Raw genomic sequence first — 12,339 nt, 5'->3', positions numbered from 1 at the left:
TTAAACTACTTCTTCTCTTCACACGCTGGTAACGGTGACACTAAAAAAAATTAAAATTTTTATAGTCCTTTAATAAACGTGCAAGATAATTAATTAATCAAAATAAAAATATTCTCTCAAAATACCTAACAATTACTCTATATTATATGAGGCAATGGTAGGCATCGAATGCTATCATGCATCCATGGCGCTCTATATATACCCCCCTTAGATGTTAATTAGCACACAACACACTCCATCCCCGAACAATAAACACTCGTAATCATTTATCAAATCATCACCATGGCTATCTCAAAGAAACCCATTGCACTTGTTGCTTTCATAACCATCCACCTAGTGATGATGATCCACACCGTGAACTCTTCAAAAGAGGTCTCATTCACCTTCGAAAGTTTCGAGCCGGGTGACTTGGATATCGTCCTCGAAGGCGATGCCACGATCTCAAAAGACAATGACATACACCTTACTGAGGTGAACGATGCTGGTGTCCCAGCACATAACAGCGTGGGCAGAGCCTCGTACTCTGCCCCCATCCGTCTCTGGGACGCCATCACTGGAGAGGTGGCAAGCATTTCCACCTCATTCAACTTCTTCATTAAAGCCCCTTACGACCAGAACTCTCCCGCCGATGGCATCGCCTTCTTCATCGCTCCACACGACTCAACCCTCCCTCCTGACTCCTCCGGCAGATTCCTCGGCCTTGTTGCTGGCACCTCGGTTACTCGCGGCGGCAACTCCACCGCCGCTCGCTTCAAAGCCTCATCAGCGGCCAGCAACAAATTTGTTGCCGTTGAGTTCGACACCTACACGAACCATGAGAACAAAGACCCAGATTACAAGCACTTCGGAATCGATGTTAACTCCATTATCTCGGCAAAGTACACAGAGTGGACATACTGGGAGAATGGAGGAGTGGAATCAGTGAGCATAACCTATGATCCTGTCGACAAGAAGCTCAAGGTTGTTGGTGTTTATGGGACCCACGACCGCATCGAATTGTCTTATGACATAGACTTGAAAAGCGTGCTTCCAGAGTGGGTGAAGGTAGGGTTCTCTGCCTCCACGGGAGAAAATACGCAAGTCAACAACCTTCAATCTTGGTCTTTCAGTTCAACCTTAGTGACCGATGCTCCTGAAGGCCATATTGCTACTGTTGTGTGATTTTAATTGAATATTTGGATCCATCCACTATATATGCATGCCTACCTACCTACCTTCCAATAAGGACAACCACTTAAGAACTCAGTCCATTATTCTTATGATTGAGCATGCATGCCTATATCTGTATGTTGTTTAATTAAGGTTGTGTTGCCTATATATGTTTAGTTTGTGTCGTCATGCTCTGGATTATTACATATGATGTTCTATAAATAAATTACTTAATTATGTAACCTTTTGTTGTCTCTTATACTTTTCCAATTTCTTTCCTCATTTCCTTTGCCTACTTTATCTTCTCATGTGAAATTACTATTTTAAGAGACAACAAAACTTAAGCTTCAATCAGCTTAAAATTATTTCATTTTATATTTATTAATTGTTACTAAAAGAATAATATAAACAATAAAACTAGGTAACTAAGTAATTTTTAATTATAAACAATAAAGGCTAGGCGGTTAAGTGATTTTTAACCAAATTTCACTTATTATATGTGCGGTTGTTGTTGATGTCTTTTTCTGCACGTTTCTTTTTTAATAATATTGTTGTCATTGTCGCTGTCTTCTTCTTTTATTTGATTTTCTATTCTCCTTATTTTTTCTTTTTATCCTCCTTCCTTATTGTTATCATCATTGTCATCGTCTTTCTTATCTTTTTTTTGGTTCTTTTATATATATTCAGAAAATTAAAATACATCAATTTTAATTCACAGCAAAGAAATTTTGAAGGACCACATCTCCTGAATATTGACACGCAACTAATAAAATACGCACATCACAGAAATTATTGTTGCGCAACACAAAAATTTTGGTGCACAGCACAAAAATTTTGGAAAGACCATATGTCCATACACCCAACTAATAAAATATACACAACACATAAATAATTACTGCACATAACATAAATTTTGGTGCATAGCACATAAATTTTGGTGCAAAGAACATAAATTTTTTAAAGATTACATGCCTAGAACATTAAAAATTCACAGCAAAATTTGTGTTATGTTAAAAAATTTCAGTGCTATATGCAAAAATATATGTGCTGTATACAAAGATTTTTATGCTATATTAATAAATTTGTACTATGCTAAAATTTTTTTATGCCATATACAAAAATTTCTGCGTTATATCGATAAGTTTTTGTATTATCTAACAAAAATTTATGTGCTAAAAACTGCAAAATAAGAAGAGTGACATACGCATGCACTTTTTTTTTTGCTAGCTTAAGTTTGTGCCGACTTAGTTAGACTTAGTTACAAAAATGCTTATAAGTATAGTATTACAAAATTATAAATATTATAGACACTAAGTTGAAAAAAAATAATTTTAGATCTCTATCGTTGGTTACTGCGGTTTTGTATAGTATGTACAGTAGAAATTTGATGCTTCAGAGTTATATTTGACGACCAAATTTAAATTCTAAAACTTACCAAAAATTGACTATATATACAAATAGCAATGTTACACATAAGTTTTTTGACCGTCAAATTCAATTAAATTGGTCTAATCCCAACAAAAATCAGTTTCATTATCTAGTGCGTGCGAACACGCTTTCACTTTCCACACACACGATGTTTCAATGCGTACTCTTTGACACGAAAGACCGTTTCAAAACCTCATTTTAACATTGAACTTGAAATGACTCTAAAAATATTTTCAACCAACCTCTCTCTAGGTCGAATCATAAAAAACAATACCAAACAAAAAAAATTTCTCAACGAATTTCTCTGTACTAGGTTTCAAATCATCAACAACAACACCGAATGAAAGAACTCTGAGCGAAGCTCTTTGTGTATTTCTAAAATATAAAAGACGAAGTATTATTGAAGGTAACTTAATTTTAAATAGTGCATTTCTGCTTCTCTGTAGTTGTAGTATTTTTTATGTTATTTAAGCCATGTTGATGAGTCTTCTAGTGTCATTATTTCAAGTTTCAGTGATTTAGATTTAGTGTAACTCTTGTAATATGCTTAGATTTTGAGTCTCTATATACTTGTACTATTTCTTATGTGATTTAAATCATGTTGACGAGTCTACTGGTGTCATCATTTCTAATTTTCAGTGTCATTTTAATTTAGATAAATAGTGTGATTTTTGACATAATCTTGGATTTGGAGTCTTTATGTATTGTTTCATATATGATTTAAGCCATGTTGATGAGTTTTCTGGTGTGATAATTTGCAATTTTTGGATTTTATTATGTGTTACATTTAGTGTGATTTATGTCATAGGCTTGAATTTAGAGTCTCTATGTAGTTGTATTGTGTCTTATGTGATTTATGTCATGTTGACGAGTCTTCTCGTGTCATTATTTTTAATTTTCGGTGTCATTTTGATTTAGATTTAGTATAATTCTTGTCATAAACTTAGATTTAAAATCTTTATATAGTTATAATGTTTCTTATTTGATTTAAGCCATGTTGATGAGTCTTCTCGTGTCATCATTTTTTATTTTTGTTGTCATTTTGATTTAGATTTAGTGTGATTTTTGATATAGGCTTTGATTTGGAGTCTATATGTAGTTGTACTATTTTTTATATGATTTAAGCCATGTTGATGAGTTTTCTGATGTGATAATCTGTAATTTTTGGATTTTATTATGAGTTATATTTAGTGTGTTTCATATCATAGGATTGCATTTGAAGTCTCTATGTTGTTGTATTATTTCTTATGTAATTTAAACCATGTTGATGAGTTTTCTGGTGTCATCATTTGTAATTTTTAGATTTTATTATGAGTTAGATTTAGTGTGATTTATCTTTTTTATTCTTTATAGACAAAATGACAAAGAAAAAAATTAATGAAAAAAATATTATAACTAAGAAGGCACAAAAATATTATGTAAGCATATTTTAAACAAAATAACTCTATTTTTGTTGCATAAATAAATTTTATAACATAATTTTCAATTACTTTGTAGAAAACCCATGATTTGTGGTGCTCTACAAAAATTATAGATGATGTTTTTAGAAAAAATGAGTAAAAAGAAGAAAGTTATTGTAGATGAAATGAGATTTGGTACTCTGAGCCATATTCCATCATTAAATGTGACACACAAACTGGCTAATTCCTTCGATTATATGAAAACACCCTCATCACACGTTATGGAAAAATCACCATAACCCCTGTAAAGATAAGAGATGCCTTGGGCTTAAATGCAACAGATAAAATTTGCTTCTGTAATCTATTTTCATGATAAACTTGTGTTGTTTTTATTATTTGATAATGTTATTTTTGTTTACCTATTTTGTTTTTGTAGGAAATATTTTTTCAGAAAAGATTATAAATAAAAATATCACTGAGGAGCAAAAGAAAGTTATTGATAGCTTCAAAGGCTTTTCATTGTCTTCTTTGACAAAATCTTTGTTGAAAATGAGTGTGGATGGAAGGAAAATAAGCTAAAATTCAAGAGAACATTCATTCTCTTCAACCAAACATACTTCTTATTACCAACAACCAGGAACAAAGTCTCACCAGTTCACATGCCAGTAATCCTTGATACTGAAAATACACGAAGAAAGAATTGGACTACTCATGTGATGAACTTCCTAATTAAAGGAATAAAGAGTAACAAAAATGAAGTAAAATATTCAATTAATGGGTGTCTTTTTGCACTCATGATTATATACTTTCATGAGTCCAAATTTGTTGATACCACAACCAATACGAGACACAGAATACCGTGAGTTATCCATTAGACAAAAAAGACGCTTGTTAAAAGGATTGAACGTGAGGAAAAAAAAGAAATGGTAAAATAAAAGAACTCATTTCTTTCAAAATTTGGTATCATTATTTCTTTATAAAATAACACCAAATACCATTCAAATCACTACACTAGGAACGGAGCATAGCGGTAGAGAATTGGTGGCGTTTCACCTTGCCACCGCAAAGCAAGGGTGCGGAAGAAGGATCTCTTCGTGTGCCGCCACAACAGCGGCGATTGCTTAGTGAAACGCCGCTAGGTAGGGATTTATTAACTCAATTTCTATTTTACCCCTTTTTAATTTATCCTATAAATTCTAATTGATTCCTCCCAAAATTTTGCAGAACCCCGCGAAGAGTCCTTGGAAGCGCGCGAACACTGCCGTTGCTGCTCCATTGCGCCACTGCTGCCGATCCATCGTCCTCTGGCCATTGTCGAGCCTTTGCCTCATCCACAGTTCCAGAAACCTATACTCCCTCGTCCAGGGTGTGCGAAATTCCTAAGATCTGCAACATCCTATGCCTCTGTTTGGGTTGTGAAGTCGCATAGCTCCCATACATGCTTCTCCCACCGGCGTCGAATTCTCCCATCACCTTGGTCGTGCACAAAACTGTTGAGTCCACTCTCCACCGTTCGCCATCCTGAGCTATCGCAGCCTCTCCCTGTCACTGGTTAGTTCTAACACTTTGAGCTTTCCTTTGTGTTTTCACTCTTGGTTCGGAATTTTGAACAAGAATTTGTCCATATCTTCTATTAATTGGAGTTAACTGCTGCTGTTTAGGGTTAGAAATTTGATTCATGTGACTTGGTCCCATATGAGCAAGCTCAGCTGGCTTATCATTATTCTGCTTCTGTCATAATTTTAACCAATTGAACACGTGAGTGTTGATTGGCTAGATAGCTAATTGAGTTAAATTAATTAGCAGATTGTAATTCTATCTTTACGTACATCTGTGTTTGATCAGCAAGAACAAATTGCTCTGTTATTTTGTTTCTCTTAAGTAATGAGACTAGATTGTAGAGAATTAATCTCGTCTATCTCTCCCCTTGAGTCATTCTCTTATTCTATAAATAGCTTGAGTACTTTTTGCATAGTGTGATGAGTGTGGAGTTGAAAAATAGGGTTGACTGGTTCGAGTGATCTAAAGAGCATGTTGTTCTCATTCAATTGAATTAATCTTTAAAGATACTATGATTATCAATCGACTATTCATTTTTTATTTGTTCCTCCTATTTTTCTTATGATTGATCATCCATCTTTCCCTTCTCTCTTAAACCGGCCTTAGTTAGTAGACTTTGAAGGGCAATCATGTGAGTTGAAATGAATCAAGCAAGCTTTAGTACGAGTTAAAAGAAAATAGGATTATTCTTTAAACCCATACTGAACCCCTCCGCATGCATGTTCCTTTTAAAGTGAAGACTCTTAGACTAATCTAGTTACAAGTTTTTGGATGAATCCTAATAAATAGAGGCCAAATGGTTGTCATCATTTACTCTTTTTCGGTCTCTTCTACACATGATCTCTACTTTTAAGTTTACCAGTTAACCCTTTAAATTAATTTTCCTTCTCAGATGAGTCATGAACATTAAACAAGCCTTAAACATTCCCGGTTGCCCCTAACAATACCATAATTCACTAGGCTAAAATCTCTCGAGATGATCACCTAACCAAGGTTTCGATTCAATTCTTCTAAATAAAGAAAACTTGTGTTGAGAGTGTTACTTGTTTTATACATAGGGAAGATAACGTAATTAAACTAGACCAGATTAATAGGACTACAAGGTGAGAATAATGCACACTATGGATTAAAAGATACATGCATTTGGATTTTGGACATTATAAAAGAAAATGCTGATCTCCACTATGCTCTTTGTGTGCTACTAACATCTATGTTCTGCTACTAAGCTTTGAAATTTAAAGCCACTATACAGCACTCTATAGAGAGTTTTGGGAACTGAAATTGCATTGTTTTAATGCAGATTTATCTGAAACTGGCAGTGTGTAGAAGCTCTTCAACAAACCCGGTTCTGGTGCAGGAAGCGACTTCGTTTGGTGTCGATTGTTAAGTACTGTGCATAAAAATTGTCAAAGGGTGTTTTTGTTTTCACTGTTGATAATAATTACAAAATTATTTGCAGTAGAGAAGCTTTTAGAGCACACTCCAAACAAGGTTATTTTTCTTTCAACTTTCTTATTATATATGAATATGATGATCTTGATTTATTATTATTGTACTATTCCTCTTTAGCCTTTGTTAGGAGTAGAATTGATCATTCTGTAGTAAGGAAAAGGAAAATAATAAGAAAAAATTGAGACTGATATAAACTATAATACTATTAAAGTTTTATAAGCAATATACAACATTGGCTACTACTCAACACTACAACTTGACATTAGTTTCAGTTGTATCAAACTGTTATAATCAATATTCTGGTGGTATTTGGTGTTGTTGGATAATTGATAATATATTATATTGTGGATTATTGGGTTGATGACCTGGATTTTAGATTCGTTATCAGCACAAGTTTATAATAATATACATTACTTGATAGGGACGTTAAATGGGAAGGGTGGGAGTTAACAATACTGAAATTCTAGTAATGCTTTAAGGATAAATAATGAAGGGTATATAGAGAATACATATCTAATCAAGCCATTTTTTACAAGAACAAGGACTTTGTTATTGACTCTTCCAAGTGACCATTCAATGTTGGTATTTTTATTTTTCATATGTTGTGTTGCTGGTCCGTTAATTGTGCTTTACACGTTGGTATTTTTTTAACCATTTTTGCTAGAAAAGGTTAAATTTTATTTCAACAAAATTTTGATCTGATAACTTTGATCCATCCAAATGCCTTTGATGGAACAATTTTAAATCTGCTTGCTTAGTTAAATCTCTTTGAAGCCTGTACATGTCATTATACAATTTTAATTTCTCCTTGCTGCTTAGTTCCTGAGATGGCTGCATTATCAGAGTATTTGGTTTATTATGTCTGATTCATTGATTTTGTGAAAGCTCATTGATTACACTTTCTGTATATTGTGAACCTAGTCCTATTTCATGTTTTGCAGCATTTATGCATGTTAGAAAATGGTACAGAATATAGAAGTTGCATTTGTATTATCCACTATGTGAAATTAGAAAATAGTACTTAATTAATTCGTGCAGCTAGCTAGCTTGACTGGATTATGTATTTATTATTAGTAGAGAAATTGTTGTACAGAAGAGAGGAAAGTTAATGTTTTTACAAGTATGAATAATAATAGGTATATAATATACTTTGCGTGTTTAATTTAATTCAATATTTATTTAAATGATTTCAATTTCTTTGCATGAAGAAAGTTTTCTCTTTCTTATTCCTTTTTGGTTAATACAATTTTTTGTTTCATTGCAAATGAAGTCAAAATTTCCACCGAACTCAATTATATGCTTCATCGTTACTACTTTAATTATTATTGTTAAAGCATCTTCATTCCATGGCTCAAATCCAAATAAGGAAACCCAATAATTCAATTTACTATGTCCATCTGTAACAAGGTCTGGTTTCATGCATTCATAGCCATGCCATTTTTTCTGTTATTTCTCAGAATATAGATTTTAAAGTTAAAATTTTCTTGTTCGTCTTTCCTTTATTTTTTCTAAGTAAAGAAAATATTGCACTCGTAGCCCTGCCTTTTTTATTCCTATTTTTTATGCTCTTTTTCAGTGGACCAATTATTTGCACTTATACGGTAGATGACATGATATAGAAACTATAATACGACTTTCTTAGAAGTATATCTAAAATAAAATATCTATAATTTCAAGATTCTATTCCCTATCTGTTATAATTGTTTAGTTACGTTTTTTTGATTTAATTGTTTTCTTAATCTAACTTTTAATCCTGTTTTTTTTCGTTTCTTAAGATATTTTGAAGATTCTATTCTATTCTATTCTATTCTATTTTGATTGTTTAGTTATATTTCTTGTTATAGCTATTTTTTAATTCTAACATTTATTCCTGCTTTCTTTCTCATTTTTTTAAGGAAACTTTTCTTTATCTTTTCATTTTTTGGACTTGGAACCAGCAATTTTTTCTACCGGTATTTTTTTAGAAAGCACAGAATTTTGCAATGAGTAAGCCTCCTCCCCAATACCTTTTGTGTGCTATTTGTTATCCTGGATGCAAGAATAAAATATTTCTGTTTGCAATTTGAGTTATTCTGTCGCTCCCTATATGGTTTTGCTTGTATTAAATTGTTTAGTTTAACTCATATATTAGTCTCCCATTTCATAATTGTGATAAACCGTGATTGGTTCTTCTAACACAGCCCATTTTGGCTCAATTTTTTTATATTCATGTCTTTATTTACTGTTTATTCATTTGTTTGTGCTATTTTATTAAAGCCGATATTGATAAGGGTTGTATTAAAAAGCCATGAGCTAGTGCAGAATATGGAGATGGTCTGAATAAATTCCTTGACTTTGCATTTGCCAATGCATCATTCGATGGGATGATACATTGTCCATGTCCTTTGTGTGGGTTCCAATTTTTCCAAACTAGAGAGGATGTATACGATCATCTTCTGATGAAACCCTTTCCCCCTAACTATACTTTTTGGTTACATCACAGTGAGAAGATCGTAGATGAGAGCTCTAGCGGCAGAGAAGAATTAGAACCCATTTGTAACTCAGGTGATCAAATATGTGACATGGTCCACGAGGCATTCAAATTTCCGAAAATGCAAGGGGATGATGAAGACTCGATGGATGAACATGTTGGAGATGGTGTGGAGTGGTTGCCGTACTTGTCCGACGAACCTAGCCGTAAGGCTCGTGCCGTACTTGACTTGCTTGAGGATGGCGAGCAGGAACTATATCCAGGATGCTTAGGATTCTCGAAGCTGTCTTTCTTGGTGAGACTGTACCATATAAAGTGCATGTGCAGAGTGAGCGACAAAACTTTCTGTTTGATTCTAGAGCTATTAGGGAACGCCTTTCAGCATGCAAAGATTCTGAAGACCTTGCACGATGCCAAGAGGATCATACGGAAGCTTGGTATTGAGTACAAGAAGATATATGCATGTCCAAATGACTGCATGCTATACCAGGGCTCCAACCAAGACCTGTCTAGATGCAAACAGTGTGGAGCATCCAGGTGGAAGCAAAAGACCTGAAAGAATTCTTTAGTAAGGATCAATGTCGTCGTCAAGAAGAATGGGAAACCTCAGGCGGCAAAGATTCTCCGCAACTTTCTTCTGATTCCACGGTTGTAGCAATCATTTATGTCTAGCAAGACAGCTGTAGACATGTTGTGGCATAAGAGAGGAACTAATTCTAACGGTTCTTTAAGGCATCCCAGGGATGGCGAGGCCTGGAAAGCATTTGACAGGAGATATACTGACTTTTCTGACAATCCGCGTAGTGTTTGCTTAGCCCTGGCCAGTGATGACTTCAATCCTTATGGAAACCTCAGTTCAAAGTACTCAATATGGCCATTGATTCTTATTCTGTACAACTTACCCCATGGATTTGCATAAAATAAACCAACTTTATTCTCTCCATGATCGATGTGTTGAAGCAGTTATGGGCCAGTGTTAATACGTACGAAGCCAGTGAGAAGAAAACATTCAAGATACATGCTGCGTTGATGTGGACTATCAGCGATTTTTCTGGATTGGGGAATTTATCTGGCTAGAATACGTATGGCGGGAGAGCTTGCCCCACGTGCAATCTGGACGCCGAGACTAGGCGACTCACCTTCAGTCAGAAATGGTGTTTCATGGGTCATCGGCGCTTCTTGAATCACGATCACAGATATAGACAGGACTGGAGTAGATTTGATGGAAAGGTAGAGGATAGATCCCTACCTTTCAAAATGACTGGCAGGGATATCTTGAGACAGTTGGAGGGTGTGCTGGTCTCACATGGCAAGGTGCAAGCGGTAAGCGGTAAAAAAAGGCGCGGACATCAGATCGTGTTTCAAGACGAGTCTCCCTGGAAAAAGAGTAGTATATTCTTTGATCTCCCATACTGGGAGAATAATGAATTACGCCACAACCTTGACGTGATGCACATAGAGAAGAATGTGTGCGACAACATTGTCTTTACCATGTTGAACGAAAGTGGTAAATCCAAACACCACCTAAAAGCTCGAAAAGATCTCCAGTTGATGGGAATCAAGCATGATATGTGGCCACTTGAAGGTTAAAAGTATCCCTCTGCATTCTTTACCATATCAAATCCACAGAAGAATGTCTTTCTTAGGACTATCAAGAATGTGGTCTTTCCAGACGAGTACTCTAGCAAAATCTCTCATTGTGTTGATTTAAAACAGCGCAAGTTATCGGGCTTGAAGAGTCATGACTGCCACATTCTAATGGAACATCTCTTGCCAATTGCGTTAAGACACATATTGCCCACCCAAGTGTCCACAGTCTTGGCTCAGTTATCAGCCTTTTTTCGACTAATATGCAGCAAATTCATAGATCCTCATCAGCTTCCTCTCCTTTAGGATCGTGTGGTCCATACTCTATGCCACATGGAGATGATATTTCCACCTTCCTTCTTCATAGTCATGGTTCATCTAATGGTGCATTTGGTCAAGGAGGCACGCCTCGGTGGCCTTTTGCATTATCGGTGGTTGTACCCAATTGAGAGGTAAAAATCTACTTAAGCTTTCTCGACCAGTTTTATAAGGATAGCTGTCATCTAGTATTTTATATGTTATGTTATCGAAGGTACCTATGTCGTCTCAAGCAGTACGTGCGTAATAGGGCACAATCGGAGGGATCTATTGTAGAGGGCTACTTGTCCGAAGAGATTCTCATATTCTGTTCAAGATATCTAGATAATGTCGAGACTAGAATCAACCGACCAACACAGGTTGACGATCGGCCGAGCGATGCCCTGCCGAGCGAGATTGCCAGCATGTTCCCAGAAGTTGGAAAGGCGGTCGGGGTTGCTTCATTTTTACTTTGACAGCAACTGAAATCCTTCAAGCACATCGTCATGTACTGGTCAGTTGTATTGCTGTAGAGAAATTTTTGGAGTAAGTATCGGGACTGAGTTATAAAATTATGCACTGAGCCAATATGGTATTCATAGTATTGAATATGAACATATTTTTCTATATGCATAGTGAGTACAGAGCCATCACAGAGAAAACTGCAAAATAAAATAATGTCCCAGTCTCACATAGATAGTGTGGTGCACAGAGAATTCCCCAACTGGTTCAGGCATGAGGTAATCCTTAATATCATAGGATCCGACTACCCTTTGATGCTTTCTTGTCTCTAATGGTTCAATTCTAGGTCCCATTTGGAAGCACCAGTCATTCGAACGAGTTGCAGTGGCTTGCCTGTAGGCCCCTTGCTCAGGCCAGACGCTTTCAAGCTTACAACATCAATGGATTTAAATTTAGAACCATCTCGAGAGAGGAAGAGATGAAAACACAAAATAGCGGGATTTATGTCACTTCAGATACTAGGAGTTATGCAAG

At 35.3% G+C, this 12,339-nt stretch overlaps 2 protein-coding genes across 2 annotated transcripts; both read left to right on the top strand.

Annotated features, from left to right (window-relative positions):
• Positions 1-205: 205 nt before the first annotated feature.
• Positions 206-1,391, top strand: LOC107466721 (lectin ConGF). The gene has a single exon (XM_016085728.3). It carries the CDS (start codon positions 283-285, stop codon positions 1,159-1,161), a length of 879 nt encoding a protein of 292 aa, XP_015941214.1. The 5' UTR covers positions 206-282; the 3' UTR covers positions 1,162-1,391.
• An 8,189-nt stretch (positions 1,392-9,580) lies between these two features.
• On the top strand, positions 9,581-11,049 carry LOC110275761 (uncharacterized). Its single transcript, XM_021132005.1, has 3 exons — positions 9,581-9,996; positions 10,132-10,264; positions 10,537-11,049. The coding sequence occupies exons 1-3, from the start codon at positions 9,581-9,583 to the stop codon at positions 11,047-11,049; spliced, it is 1,062 nt and encodes a 353-aa protein (XP_020987664.1).
• Positions 11,050-12,339: the final 1,290 nt, after the last annotated feature.

Source organism: Arachis duranensis, chromosome 9 (genome assembly GCF_000817695.3).
Source record: "Arachis duranensis cultivar V14167 chromosome 9, aradu.V14167.gnm2.J7QH, whole genome shotgun sequence".
In the NCBI taxonomy this organism is placed as follows: Eukaryota; Viridiplantae; Streptophyta; class Magnoliopsida; order Fabales; family Fabaceae; genus Arachis; species Arachis duranensis.
The sequence above is the reverse complement of the archived record's forward strand: the minus strand, read 5'-3'. Positions and strand labels throughout refer to the sequence as shown.